The sequence below is a fragment of the Rhipicephalus microplus genome, unplaced genomic scaffold (assembly GCF_043290135.1).
Source record: "Rhipicephalus microplus isolate Deutch F79 unplaced genomic scaffold, USDA_Rmic scaffold_12, whole genome shotgun sequence".
NCBI classification, from domain to species: domain Eukaryota; kingdom Metazoa; phylum Arthropoda; class Arachnida; order Ixodida; family Ixodidae; genus Rhipicephalus; species Rhipicephalus microplus.
The window spans coordinates 16,155,272-16,171,102 of record NW_027464585.1 but is presented as its reverse complement, the minus strand read 5'-3'; the positions used below and the strand labels follow the sequence as shown (position 1 = coordinate 16,171,102).

Here is a 15,831-nt window from a genome sequence, read left to right as displayed (position 1 = left end):
AATGGACAGACCCACGCCTTAGGGAGCTTAGCTCGTAGAAGTTAGGTATCCCGGGTAGCCTCCCATTTAAGTACATCGGTTCTCACAAGAGGACTGCCACCGCAATGAAGTCATTTGCACTCTGCATCAGCAGTGGGCAGCTGACGCAATCCTTGTTTTCAAATCGAAAAACATTCGGCATTTTTATGTCGATGCTGTTTTAGTCTGTGTGGTAGGAACTTATCTACCATGTTAGCCATGGTAGCATAATTGTGCTAAACTTGCTCCTTCCAAAAAATAGTCTGTACTTTTCTAAAGCTGGTCATTTACCTGGGTCGGACATTAAACTTGTTATCTTTTATCGCTAAGTAAACCCAGTGCAAGAGAGAGAGCCTGTTTATAAAGAGCAAAATTCTGCCATTGCAGTTTCACTTGCTCAAGCGGAGTTAAGCAGAAAAAGAAAAATGTGCACATTCATTTCCCACAGCGCTGCCCCTGTGAACGCTCGAGCAGCCAAGGCTCCAGCGGTGGGCCAGGCTGATGCAGGAAGCGAGCTGCCTCGCTATTTCCTGCGAAGCCATGCCCGGCAGCTCTTGCAGGGGCAGCACCTGGCTGAGAAGCGAAAGCTTGAGGCCAGGGAGAGCAGCAGTGGGAAGAGGAGGCGCCTGGAGAGCCCCCCCGAGCAGGCCAAGCCCGCCGAGGATCCCAAGGCAGCCAGTCCTGGCCAGCGTCGCAGCCAGGGACCGCCTCATGGTGAGAGGACATCTTTCGTATAACATTCGTTCTGGTCAACCATGTTCCTAGCGATGACCGGCTGAGATGTTTTGCACTGCAAGTAATCAGAATGGCTGCTCGCTTTTGAGGAACACTGAAGCACGGTTTGAATTTAAATAATTGAGGTTTTGCTCTGATGTCATCCAATTTCGTGCTCTAAAAACTTGTCAAGCTTTTTCAGAACTAGTGCAAGCAGCTGTATTTTGGTTAGAAATCGCAGCAAGCGTCTCGTACGGTGATGCAAATATTTCTGCTGTAATGGTTGGTTGAAGCTTCTGGACAGTTACCACCTGCAGAGCTTCACATACCATCAGGACCCAGGTGAAGCTTTCCTGCTGATTGGCTATTGCTTCCAGCAGTGCTGGTCTATTAGCACATTCCCAGGAGGTAATGGAACCAGCAGGTGATGGAACCAGTAGCTGGTGGTTGCAGCGTGTGTTGAAACCAGCAGCTGATGAAACCAGTAGCTGGTGTTTCCAGCAGGTGTTGAAACCAGCAGCTGATGGAACCAGTAGCTGGTGGTTCCAGCGCAGTGTTGCAGGCTGTCGGCCAACTTGTAACTCGCCGACATGGAGCACACCTCCTAGCAGCAAAGCAGACAATAAGCCTGATTCGAGCTGCATATTGTCAGCTGCAGGCTTTATTGCAGCTCGAACAAGCTGAAATACGGCCTGTTTCTAAGTGAAAGTTAGTCCCTTCACAGCTGAACAATCGTCACATTCCAATTTCGTAATACTTAGTAATATTCTGAGGAACCGGTTTATTTGGCCAGGCTCGAGCTAAATCATGCTGGTGATATTTTTAGATGAAGAAGATGTGCAGGTGATGATGATTACAAAGAGAAAATAAAGAGTCATTCGCTTGTCGCGCTCACACTAATTCCCCCGCGCGGAGAAAGCGGCTGCCTGGTCGTTTGACAGTATTATGAAATGCATCGCGCATAAGGCTTTAAACGAGATACGAGCACTATCTCTGTTCCTCGGCAACGATGATCAGGACTGGCGCTAAGAGGAGAAACGCGGTAATTGACAGGAGATGTCTGTTCGACCACCGTGTATGGCCCAATGAAGCGCCTGATGAATTTGTCGCATAGGCCGGGGACGCGTAGGGGAGTCCATAGAAGAACTTCGTCACCAGGGGAAAAACTCGCAACACGGCGAGACGAGTCGTGGCGAGATTTTCGAGTGTCTTGAGAGAGGCCGGTGTTAACACGGGCCTGGTGACGGCAGTGTGCGAGACGAGATGGGAATTCTTCAGAGAAAGGAGCCGTGGAGGGGGCAGGGGCCGAAAGGAAAGAGACATCCAGAGCGAAACTCGGCGAGTGACCATGGACGAGAAAAAATGGAGAAAAGCGGGTAGTGCGTTGAGCAGCCGTATTATAGGCGAATGTCACGAAGGGTAGAATTGCATCCCAGTTCGTGTGGTTGGGGTGAATGTACATGGCGATCATGTCCGATAGGGTTCGATGAAACCGTTCAGTCAATCCGTTGGTCTGCGGGTGGTAGCTAGAAGGGGTCTCATGAACAGTGTTCGAGGCACGCAAAACTTGCTCGACAATGGAAGATGGGAAGACTTTGCCACGATCACTGAGGAGAATGCGTGGAGCTCCATGATGCAAAAAGATGTGGCGAAAAAAGAAATCGGCGATCTCAGTGGCAGTCCCAGATGGTATAGAAGCTGTTTCTGCGTAGCGGGTAAGGTGGTCGACTGCCGTGACAATCCAGCAATTCCCATTGGATGATATAGGAAGAGGGCCATACAAGTCGATTCCATCGACTACAAAAGGTGAGGCAGGACAAGGAAGAGGTTGCATTAAGCCAACCGGTCGTTTTCGCCGTTGGCAATGGACACAGGAGGCGACGTACTTAGCGACGGCTGAAGAGAGGCCAGGCCAAAAACGACTTCGAATTTTGTCGTAAGTCTTGTGGAAGCCTAGATGAGCAGCGGTTGGATCATCATGACAGCTTCCAGAACTTCACGTTGCAGAGAACGTGGGATGACGGGTACCCACTTGTTGCCATCGATGTGGTAAATGTAGCGACATAAAGCATCACCGACAAGCTTAAATTGTTTAAGTTGTCGACGGAGTCTGGCGTTTGGAGGAGTAGTAGAGCCGGTCAAGCGGTCAACAATGGTGCGGCAGTATGGGTCGACACGTTCTTGTGAAACAAGGACGGATAGGGTGGCAGGTGAACTTAGCGCTGCGATTGGAGGTGCTGTCGTTTTGGAGTAACGATGGTGAATTGCTTCCGCTGGGCAAAGGACAGCGCGATAGAGCATCAGCATCGGGATGCTTCTTCCCACATCTGTAGGCGACATCGAAATCGTACTCCTGCAAGCGAAGCGACCAAGGCGACCCGATAAGTTTTCCAGCGATGAAAGCCAGCATAGGGCGTTATGGTCGGTCACTACGGTAAAATGACGGCCGTGAAGATATGGTCGGAATCTTTGCACTGCCCAAACAGCAAGGCACTCCTGCTCGGTGATAGTGTAGTTCTTTTCTGGAGCGGTAAGAGCACGACTTGCGTAAGCAACGACGCGTTCGCGTGAGTTTTTGTCACGCTGCAAGAGTACCGCACCAAGACCATGACCACTTGCGTCGGTGTGAAAGATGGTGGGTGCGGTGGAATCGAAGTGGCACAGTACCGGATCCGACGTGAGGGCTTGCTTCAATGCCGTGAAAGCACTTTCGCAGTCTTCGGGCCAAACAAAGGGGACGTTCGTTGCGAGGAGTTGATGGAGCGGAGACGCAAGTTCCGCAAAACCACGTATGAAGCGCCGGAAGTAAGAAGATAACCCAAGAAAGCTGCACAGGTCCTTTTGACGTAGTGGACGAGGAAAATCGGCCCGACCCCGAGAAGCTTGCCGCTGTCCTCGAATTCCTTCTTTGCTGACAAGGTGGCCGAGAACTTTGATTGTCTTGCTAGCAAAGGTACATTTCTCGGTGTTGAGGGTAGATGCTACTCAAAACGATTTTCTTTAATAAGAGTCTGAATTTAACACAAATTGGCATGCTAATAGTTTTTTCTCCTCTTTGCAAATATGTCATTTATTTTCATGTAGATTGCTTGGTTTTCTTCCTGCAGGTCAGATACTGCAAAATATATGGCCATTGTTATGCAACAATTCTGACCTATAAAAATTTGAGATAAAGCATGCAGATATAGCTGACTATGATTCTTTGGAACTGTAGAGTGCAAAAAACTATATTAATTTTGTGTGTAAAAAGGTGAAATACAATAATAAAATAGAAAAATTTACTATGGCTCTAGTTGCCAAGGGCTTTCAATGTTATGTAATTTTTGAAAAACATAATCGAGCAGCACTGACAATCTGAATAGATACTTGCACTCTATGGGCCCTCGTCATGCCATGTGCAAAATTTCATAGAGGTATGTCAATTCTAAGTATACGAACTAGCGTGTATAAGAAGCACAGATACACAAAACTGGAAAAGGAGAAAAACGCATTTGAAAGTTTGAAACCTTTTTTTTATCACAGAGTTGTTAGAAATGCATAATCTTTGGCCATAATGTTCAACACAACTTTGAAAAGCACTGCAAGTTACTAGAACTGTCCTGCAGCTTAGATTGTGCCCTCGCGGTCCTTGCGAGCACTCTCCTCTAGCCGTGCCCTTTTCACTCCACGACGACGGTGGGCCCTTGCTTCTGCTGTCAGACGCTCGGACATTCTCTTGATGCGCCGCGCATCGCGGGAATCGCTGAAAGTAACTAGATCTCTAGATGGCAGTATGTTGAGCTCTTCCAGGATGTGCTGGAAAGTAGCATGACCCTTGTTGAACCACAGGATTGCCATAGCTGCGGCAGTCTCGACAACCGTTCGGGAGACAAACTTAGTCTTTGGGGCAAAGTAGCCAAATTTTGCTGTTCAGGGATTCCGATGCGTTCTGAATTTTCCCTTTGATGCATCGAGCAAGGAGCTTCTCATCCGTTAGCCGCTTATAAATGGGCAAAACAGCCAATCCCTGTGCTTTTGTCAGGAGAGGTGTGTGACGTGGTGCAGGTTCACCAATTGCTTCAGCGCGTTGATGTTTGCACCACGACTCTGTTCCTGCAGGGCAAAACTTGTGGCTGCAGCATTGTCGGTAGAGCATGAGTGGAAGTACGAAGCCCATACTGTAGTGTACATATCCCGTACACTCCCCCTGTTGCTTGTTATGGCAATCTGATAGTATGTTTGGAGCTTCTGAATGGCTGGCTCTTTCATTTTCTGCCCTCGTGGTAATGGCACATGCAGCTTCCGTAGCGCGGTGCCAAGTCTCTTGGCCACATGATTAGTGCAGTCTTTTTTTCTATATTGACAGCACCATAGACTTTTGACTCTGCAACTGCACTATATGCTTTGCTGTCACCGTCACTCAAGAATGTCATGAAATGCAGTGGGGTGTCATAAGTCAATGTTCTCTGCCTAATGCGCATCGCAGCCTCCGTTTCCATGGCATGGGAGGAACAGTCTGCATTGTTTTCACAGACTGGGCCTCGGAATGCCTGCCACAGTTCCTCGTCTGGGCCCATATCCTTGTGCCTACTGCATGTCAGGCAGTAATTTGATATGACCTCGAAGTCTAAGCAGAGGCCAGTATCTAAGGAGATAACTGCGCCAATCCCGTTGTGGCTTTTGTGGCCCCTCTTCTGCCAAGTGCCGTCGAACATAACAGCCACATCAGTTTCGCCTGCTATTTCTTTCGTCAACTCTCTGGATCGGCGCAAGTTTTCACTCACAGCTGCCATGGCAGCGGTGTGCACCTTCTTTGCTATCGAAAAAAATCCTCGGTGGTGCATTGGCTTTGGGAGTCCAATAATGAAGCAAAATCTCGATAATTGCTCATGCCCAATGCCGACAGCGGGTGCAGCCACCACCGCCTTCACATTTACAGCAAAACTATCTCGGGAGCTCCCACTGTCGTACCGTTGGCTCACTCGGCTGCTGCCGTCCGCCGTAACACGCAGTGACGTATAGGAGCACAAAAGAACAGTCGCTGAGCATTCGCTGTTTTCGCAATGAAGTTCGAGGAGCGACGAAAGTCCCTTGCGCTTTTCTGCCGGCTCCCGAACGGCAAGTTTTTGAATACCTCAAGCAGGGCATGCCGCACCTGCCACAAGTGCCGTCAGCAAGAGGGTGTCGCACAAAACTGTCGTTGCACAAACCTCATCGCGCTGTCTTTCGTCTTTTTCGAAGAAGCCGAGCTTCTTTTCCGAAGCACTGATGAAAGAAAGCGCAGCGTCAATCCCTTCGTCGATGCCGCCGTCAGGCCTAGCACACGTAGGCGCGTTCTCGTTCGTCGCCATCGTTCTGGGCGCTTTACGCCGCCTTCCCTTGAACTTGTGCTTCGTTCGAAACTTCTGCGGTCTCACGTTGCACTTTTTAGGGCTTGTCATCGCGGAAGTATGCGTAGACGCGCAGAAAAGCAGACGGACCAAATGCCGATGGCCGCCACAAACACAGCTGACAATGACTCGGTAGCCAATGGCGATGCGGCTTAGGGTGCCGCGCGTTTCAAACCGCTCAAACCACGTGATAAAAAGTCCTCATTTTTTATTTTTTTGCCCACGTACGAAACTGGAGGTCGTGGAAGCTGTACGAAGAAGGCTGGACGCAACTTTCCCAACCGATGGCGATGGCGGGCGGCACTGCGACGGGGAGCAGCGCGCAGTCAAAGATGGCCAATATCGGCGCAAATTCACGAAATTTCGAGCCACCGCGATGCCTTCATACACATTTTTTTGTATTTTGCGGTTCGAATTTAGTTTTGAAATTTTCAGATGAAAGAAGGGTTGAAGATTACAATGCAATAAAACTCAGAAATAGGAAAAATTTTGCTAAACGCGATTTTTCGACTCGCATCTCCCCTTAAGGGGGGACGTGGCAAGTAAAACTAATTTTTTTATTAATGTACTGTTTGTGATGAAATTTGGTGTGTGTATGTGGATGATTGTGAGGATTCCAAATATGAAAACCGTTTTCAAATACCTCTTGTACTTTTTGAGTTACAAGCATAATTATACTAATTAATGCTCTTCACACTTAAAGAGATAATTATTGCTAAATGAAATTATTTTTTCATATTATTATGTTCCCAAAGCATCAACTTGTGCAAAGAAGCTATTAGTTGATTTTTCTAGTTCTTGTAACCATAAATAAAATTTCCAAAACATGAATGTTGTTTTGCGCACACATCGCAGTAATTATAAAATGTGTTCTAAAAATTTTAAATGATGAGTAAGAAGAGAGATAAAGCTTTATTGCACTGCTAAAGGCCTCCTGAGCCTAGTGCAAAAAACGGAACGACTCTATCAGTCTTTGTTAGAAAATGACGGATGTTCTAGAGAAGGCACATAGGCGAAAATCAAGAGTTGAGAAAACTGACTTTGAAAGTTCACTCTTGTTTGGAAGTTCACAACATGCCTAAAACACTCAGAATCCTCCTGGGCAGTAATCCTGAGATGCTGTGGCCTTGGCCTCTGTAGAGCGCAACCCAGTTTTGCGCTTCTTTGTCGTGGAACAATGCGCCTTTTGAGCCCTCTTTACCCTTTTGGCATCCTTTTCGGCTGCTCGCCGCAAGGAGCAGTCTCCTGGATTGAAGCCCAGTTGAGCAGTGATCTCTTGCAGCGCACTCTTGCATCCACCATTGAAACGGCAGACTGCATCTGCAACTGCACTTTCCACACTTCGAAGGGAGGCAAACTGGCTCTTGGACTGGAGTGACCAAATGAGGCTGTTCATACTCTCCACAGCGTTCTGGGTTTTTCCCTGCGCACACCTTTCAAGGAGCTCTTTGTTCGAGAGGCGCTTGTAGATTGGCAGCAGTGCCACTCGCACGTGAGGGGGCAGTTTATGTTTGTGAGGCGGCAGCGGCTCTCCCTTGGCCAATGCCTGATTGTGCGGGCACCAGGAGTCAGTCCCACTTGGGCACAGGTTGTGGTGTGGATCCTGGTCTGTGGATGTTACATGGTAATAAGTGGCCATGATGGCCCTCTCCATGCCAGGAACATCGTTGGGGTGGCTCTTAATGGCCCAGCCATAATAATTCGTCAACTTCTTTATCAGGCCCTGCGTCAGCCGGCCTTTGCCACCCATGCTCAGTCCTCGGCCTTTGGATTTGTGCTCATCAAGAAGGTTGCGCAAGGAAGTGCCCATTCTTTTTTTCACATGGTTCACACACTCCTGTTTCTTAATCACCATGTAGCCATACACCTTGTCTTGCGTGAGGGCAAGGTACGTACGGCTGTCACCGTCGCAGAGCACATTGATGTATCGAAGCTTGTACTTGGTAAACGATCTTTCAAACATGATCCTAGCTGCTTCTACTTCCATTTGGCCTGCATTAGCATCGGTGTTCTTTTGGCACTGTGGCTTGTGTTTCTCAAGCCACTCCTCATAGTTGTCGTCACCAGGCTTGGGGCCAACAGCACAGCCTTGGCAGTAGTTGGACAGGACACAGTGGTCCAAGACCAAGCCTGTGTACAGCTCGATTACACAGCCCACGCCAATATGACTTCTGTGCCCCCTCGTCATCCACGTGCCGTCGTAAATGACGTCAATGTTGCCTGGCACTCCTCCTAGGTCCTTGTAAATGTCATGCACCTTCTGTGCACTTTCTGCTTCAATGCGGGTGGCAGCTGATGTGGTGGCAGGGTGGCTGTACTTCCTTTGCAGTCTCTGGTAGGACTTGTGGTGCAGTGCTCGATGCGAAATGTCCATCGCAGAAAAAATGTCATTTATGGCAGATTGTTTTCTGCCAACTGACTGCACAGCCCTCAAAACACGCACGTTTACCTCAAAGGGGTTCGTTTTTTGTTGCCCGGAGCACCTCGGGGACGACCACGCACTGTTCACTCTGCCACAATTGTCACAAAAAAGTTCCATCCTCGCCGCGAGTCCAAGGCAGTGCGTAGTCTCGAGGCGTATCGACCCTTCGTCGCACTTGTTGCACTTTACTGACGAAAGCAGACCGTTCAGCATCTTCTTATTTACAATGAAGAATGTGGAGTCCTTACCGCCGTCATTTTCGTCGCAGCCTTCGTTCAGAAGCTCGAGCTTCCGCTTTGAAGCGGACTTCGATGCTACGGCATCCAAAACATCCCGCCTTGTCTGCGCCCGCTGCGCGATTTCTTCACTGCTCGGAATCTGGGCCGAAACTCGCGATAGAATGTTCGACGCGCGCACGCCCGGAGTTGCAACGGCTGCCGACGCGGTGCCACCGCAATCGGGTTCGCGAGAGCGTCCATCACGGTCGACGGCATCCGGCGGTCTGACATACGACGATGTGGCACCTTCCACACTCTCGGCCTCACAACAATCAGCGAAGGGTCTGAGTAGAGGCTCCGTGACGCTTGAAGAGCATGCTCCGTCCGGAACTGCGACTGGGACGGCAGCCGCAGTCGTCTGCCCTTTGTTCCAAGCTTTCCGACGCTTGCCGTACTTGTGGACGCTCCGGAACTTTTTTTGCGGCAACATAGCACCGCAGTATGAGCAAGCACTCAGAAGAGACCACCGATGTAAACAAAGCTTGGTAAAAAAAGCACGCGAACTATCACAAAAACAGCAAACTGGCAAAAAACGAAGCGCACGCCGGATGATTCTCGACACGGCGGCCGCAGATGCGCTCGCGCTTCCAAGGTTGCCAAGGTGCGCGGCGCAGCTTTGACCAGTAAGAGGTCGCGCCTGCTACCACGTGACCCGCGCAGCCAATTGCCGTTCTTCGTTTTCGTTTTTTTACTTGCTCCTCGCGCTTTTATTTTCACTCGGCGAAATACGAGACCGCGACCATCGGGAAGCCGGCTTTCTCCTCTTTCCAAAGCTACCAAAATGGCGGCCCACGGTCAACAACTTGGCGCGTTTGTGCGGCGTGAACAACACCGTTTCAGGGGCTTTTTTTTCGCACTTTTCGGCGACTAGCCTCGGCAAAAACACTATTTGCGGGATTTGTAGCGCACGTTTCGCTGTAATATTTTAGAACAAGGAAATTGAAGGTCTGAAGATTACGAAAAAAAATAAATCAGAAAATCGCATATTTTGACCAAAATCGGCACTTTACTTGCCGCGCCCCCCCTTAAGAGTAGATGATGTGTTCCATGATCTTGGAGCATATGCTGGTGAGGGAAATGGGACGGTAGTTTCCAGGGGAAGACCGGTCACCTTTTTTGAAGCGTGGAATGACCTTCCCTGACCTCCAATCATCTGGCACTGTACCTGTGTCAAGTGAGTGCTGAAAGATAATACAAAGAATCGCACTGCACGCATATTTTGTACTTTTTAGTGCTTTCGCGTTGATTCCATCAATACCGCAAGATGAAGAGCACTTCAGGGAGTCAATGACCTTGACAATGCCCTCTGCCCTGAATTCAATACCCTCCATTGGAGGAAAATTTAAATATGGAAAGTGTGGTAATGCATCTGTACTTGCTTTTGTGAACACTGAACAAAACGCTAGATTCAGTGCGTCGGCAACTTCGGAATCGGCAGTGGGTGTCCCCATGTTATCACATAGTGAAATGGCACTTCTATTATCAGGCTTAATCATTTTCCAAAAATGGCGCGGGTTAGACTGCAGCATATTTGGTATGGTAGTCGAGTAGTAGTCACGCTTGGCGCGTGCTTTTACCGAGTTATATTCTTTAACGTCCTTATTATGCTTTTGCCAGGCCGAGGATGAACCAGTTCGTTTAGCAACTCAAAATAATCCATTTTTTTATTACTTAGGTCTTTCAAAGACTTGTTAAACCAGGGGGAACGGGCTTATTCATTTATAGCGATAGTTGGGATGTAAAGATTCATTAAACGCAGCATTTTGGCTTTGAATAGTATGCAAATGCTCTCAGTTGAATGCTGCCGATATGTAAGGGCAAGTTTCTCGTGAAAAACAGAAAGTTCACGGTTGATGCTGGAATAATCGGCTTTGTCGTATAGCGTGAGTACTTTTTTAGATTTCTTGCTTTTTAAGATGTTGCAAGGAAATGTTGCATGAATGACGTTGTGGTCACTAAAACCACGGATATACGTAAGGGGGGTGGGGGGGCACATTATCGGGGTGTGACGTGAAAAGGAGGTCCAAGACTGTTGATGAGTGTTGGGTTACTCGGGTAGGTTTATTGACCAGCTGTGAGAGGCGAAAAAGCAAACTTATGTTTACAAATTCTGCAGCCATGTTATTTTGTGCAAGACATGACGCAACATTACTCCAATCTATTGAAGAAAAATTGAAATCGCCGAATAATAAGACGGGAGTGTTGGGATACGTTGTTGTTAGTTCTAACAATGCTTCGTGAAAAGACGAAAGAAAGGAGCTATCGGCACATGGTGGACGGTGGCAACAGCCGATTAACATGTGCGGTGAAATGGCATGGCAGCACGTCCAAACCATTTCCAGAGAATTTTTAACATTTACAGCAGAGCACTTAAGCAAGCGATGTGTGGCAATCGCCACACCGCCCCCACGGTTATCATCAAAGTGGTTCTTGCGAAAGATATCAAAATCTGAGAGATCAGAAAGAATCTTGGAGTCAAATATGTTCGAGGTTAGCCACGTTTTCAACAGAATGACGTTGCTAGAAGAAGAGATCAAGGTGCATAACGGATCGCGTTTTGGCATCAAGCTGCAAATGTTAGTGTAAAGCAGTGAGAGATCATGCTTAACACTCCGATTCGGTCTTCGTGGCTTTTGCGCCCGTTGCTAGGCCTGAGGTTCGACAACCAACTGCTTAGCCTGATCAAAAACGTATGTTTTTCTGCCACAGATAAGCTTGTCATAACGGAGCTTAAACGGGGAGTGCTGTGCTTTTCCAAATTCGATAAGGCGCCTTCTGGCTACACGAAATTCCGGGGCAAAGTCTTCACTGAAGCGGTATTCTGTGCCTTTCAGTTTACTGCTAGACGAAAGGAGTGCTTCTTTATCCTTGAAGTGGGCAAATTTTACTATTATCGGTCGCCATTTCCCCTCACGATAAGCTCAGTCTATGGGCACGTTCTATGTCACGACTTCGAATAGTCATGCCCAGGCTTTTGTGACAGAGATCAGTAGTAACCAGTTCTTCACTAACACGCCACGCCTCGTTTCGCACATCACTGAACCCGTAAAAGATCAGGTTGCGCCTTCGGGATGTGCTTTCCATGTGGCTAATCCGGTCAGACAGCCTAGTTACCTGAGCAGCGCTGTTAGTGGCAACACTTTCAATGATTTCAAATTGAGACTGAACATTTGAAAGTGATAGTAAGTCGGATTCTATTTTGGTCAATCGCGAGCGCAGGTCATTGAACGTTTTTCATGTTCATCAAGGGTTGATCTGATTGAACCTAACTGCGCAAGCATGGCCGACTGCCCAGATTGCAACGTCTTCAGTATATCAAGCATGTCACTAGACACCACACAGTGTTCATTCCTAGGTCCAGGATTAGTCTCAATATCGCCTGCTAATAACAATTTCAACAGCATTTTGGCACGATCGAGAACTACAGAGATGGAGCGCCGTGGGCTCAGCAGAACAAGTAATGATCGGCATCCAGTTCGCTTAGCGTAAAGGCAGTGGTAATTCGTTACCTGCGTAGTGAAGTCAAGCGGGTTAGGATGACCCATCGCCGGTGTGCCGCCGAGCCCACTAGGCACAGTGAGCGTCTGCCCAGGGTTTATATTGGTGCTCCAAGGAACGGTGGCGCTATCGGAAGATAGCGTGCCCGAAATCCAAGATGCCAGCTGATGACCACGAGGCAACCGTAGTGATAGCGTTTGGCGAGGATGCGCATTCCAGTGCACAGTACCGGCTGGGCTGGCGCACCCCGTCATGGCGAGGTGACGCGTTCACAGGCAGGTGGTCAGCGCCGCATGGTAGTGGAGACCGGGTAGGCTGGTCGAAGTTCTGCAGTAGCATCAGGTTCCAGGGCAACACGAAGAACTGCGTAGCGAAGAAGTCAAGCGGGTTAAGATGACCCATCGCGGGTGTGCCGCCGAGCCCACCAGCTCGGCGGCACACCGGCGAACTGTGTACTTGATGGGCAGCTGACAGGGAATCGCAAATTATTCATCGTGGAGAAAATTTTGTTGTAGCAGTATTAGACAATGCCCCTTTGCGCATGCCCAGTTCGAAAAGTTTGGCTGTGCTTGTGCCTAGAGGGTGCAGGGGCTTTGTCGAAGGCCAGAAACTCTAATGTTCCTTCTCGAAGGGTGAAGGTCGATAAGACATATATAGTTGTGGCCCATGTGTATACAATGCTGTACCACCACAAGAAGGTTGGGAAACGACATGGAGTTGAGGTGAAGTTTTTGATGCTTAAGGAGCTTGCAGTCTTGTGCACGTTCATAGGTGGCCACGAAAACAGGGTGCAAGAAGCACTACACGAAATCATATGTATATGAAATACATTTGTCATGTGGCTAAAGTTGTGTGGCACAAATGGAAAGATGTGCCAACATGTGCACGTGTGAACATGATTTCTCAGTAAAAGACATGCATACAAATGGGCACCTACCCACCCAGTGCTCAGAGTGCAAGGGTAAACCAATGCTGGAAAATAAGAAGATATTGAGCTGCTGCTGCGATAATAGAGCAAGTAAAATTTGCAAAACACATTACACAAGGAAGAAGGGAAATGACTGTGCCAATGAATCATCTGTTGGCTAAAGTATGAAGTCCTTTGCCACTTTTCATTGTCAAATTATTGTATTGCCCATGGACATCTTATAAAACTTCGTAATAACTGAGCTTTTGAATTTTTGTATACTGCTGTTTGTGTGTTGGGAGGCAGGCTTGATTACCTTGTTACAAAGGTTCCTTGGTGGGGATCTACCTTACTTCTTTATTTGTCTCCATAGCATGAGCTTACTTTCATTTTGTGGATTCTTCATTTTAATCTTTTTTTCATGGTTGTTGAAATTATCAACCTTTAGCACTTCTCCAAACATAGTACTGTGCAGTCGAATCTCGTTATAGCAATCCTCAATATAATTTTTATTTTCGAAAATTCCCTTCCAAATGTCCATTGGTTTATTGTAAACATGTTTCACCACTACAAATTTCAGAATATTGCATGTTTCAGAATAATTTATCGAATTTTGTCTCCCTTACATTTTCAGAACACTCCAAAATGATGAATGACGACTTTAAGAAGCTATTCACGGCTGTAAACATTATGCCCAGCTCCGTAGCTGCCACTCTCGTCATGATGAGAATGCTGACATATTTCTCTTTGCCTGCACTATTCAATTGTGCGATAGCCCTGTTGTCATCATCATCGTCAGGAACTTGCTTTTCAAGTTAGCCTTTACCCCGTCATCCTTGCTTTTGTCAGGCAGCTTGACATGCGGGCTGGTTTCTAGCCTTTTTGTTGGTGGTTGAACATTCAAGATGAGCTACGGAAACGGCACGAGAGGAATGCTTAGACGGTGAAAAATGCAATACGAGACCTATTGGTTGAAGTCTCTGATAATAACTCGCTCATGCTGTACTAACGCTCACACAACCTACAGTGCTTCCACAAAGCATGCATGTGAGCTTAGCTAATGACCGATAAGATCCGTATCATCCATTGTGGTAAGGAAACTGCGACGAGAGTAAAGACTACGTTGAAACAGTGCACGCAAACCAACGTGAAGAATTCGTATTAACTGCTAACATTTCGCAGTGCGTAAGAAGGACGCACCTGCTTACCGTAATAGTTTATTTTCCAGCAGTCGAGCTGCTCACATCAAGATAGACTGCCCTCTTTTTCAAATAAACGTGCAATGGTTCTGTATTACTTCGAGTTTGTTTTTTCGCACTTATTTGAGCATAATGTGGTTGCTCGATAATGTATACACAGCATGGGTATGCGGCTCATGAGTTAATGTTTACTATTTTTGTGCAAATTTTTATTACTTTCTTTAAAAAGACTTCACAATAAAGGATAATATTTAGCGGTTCTGTGAGATTTGTTGGATTGAAATTTCACTGTGTATTCACCATTGCTGCAGATCCTTCTTATGCGTTATGGCTGCCGTGCAAAGAACACAATGTGCCACCAGTGGTCCGGGTGCAACTAGCAACTTCGATGAGGACGGCTTGCCTCATGAAGACTATGGCTGTATCTGTGCCTTGTTAATTCACTGATAATTTTTTTAGAATGGTGCATTAGTAGCTGTAAGCTATGTCTGTAGACGATTACCAGCATCATTTGTGGTCTATACTACAGTGTTGCTTGTGTCTGTACAGTCTAGTGTAGAACATACTCACGACCTTTTTTCTTTCTTGCCTTTCTTTGTTCGCTCTCTTCTGGAATAGCAAGGCAGAGACAGGGCACCTGTGGTCAGCAACTCTAATGCACCTAAGGTGTCGCCTGTATAGTAACAAAGAAATTGACCTCTTCAAACAATAGAAAAGTGGGCTGCTTGGACATCATGTAATGCGTTTTTTTTTACATGTCGTCAAAGCATTTTTGTCATTCAGTGTAGCTTAGCAACTTGAACTTGCGGTCTTACTTTTTCTTAGGGCGGCCGTCGTCGCGCTGGTGTGGGTCTCGCCATTGCAGCTCAGAGTCATCTGTACAGGACTCTCCGTACGTATTCTTTCATATTGTTTTTAAATTATTTTGTTTATTTTGCAGTGATGTTGCTTCACTTTTCATGTGTTTGCTAGAGATACCTGAACATTCAATGGTATTCTATAGTTTTTCTTAATAGAAATCTGTTATCGATAATGCGTCAAGTGCTACAGCTCATTTGCCATCTAACGCAAGGGCTATGAGAGAAGGCAGTGATGTGACAGCTGTGCTGAATGATCGATAGTGCTACAGCCTGCTCCATTTCCACTATTCTACACCAAACAGTGTGTTTTCATAGTTTGAAAATGAAACCACAGCATACTCGCATGTATCTGTCCTCATGTGCATGCACCATGCTGCCGTGGTTGTATGTGTAGATCAAGGAAAACGAATGCGCTTGCACACTGGTAGCCGCACCACTTTTCCGTTGCATCATAAACCATTTACTTACAATGCAAGTCGCTGAAGGCAAACATGTACACTTTGATATTTAGAGAGCCCTGATGTGCAAGACGTGTTTGACCGGCAGCAGAGAATTGAGAGAATTGA

The 15,831-nt window shown here is 47.2% G+C and overlaps 1 protein-coding gene across 1 annotated transcript in view; it reads left to right on the top strand.

The window, feature by feature from the left end:
- The first annotated feature begins 443 nt into the window (after window positions 1-443).
- The window catches only part of LOC119186684 (uncharacterized), a 165,403-nt gene continuing 150,015 nt past the window's right edge, over window positions 444-15,831 (top strand). The window contains exons 1-2 of the mRNA XM_075882339.1: window positions 444-732; window positions 15,231-15,297. Coding sequence (XP_075738454.1) covers window positions 444-732; window positions 15,231-15,297 — 356 coding nt within the window. The remainder of the gene's footprint in view (window positions 733-15,230; window positions 15,298-15,831) is intronic.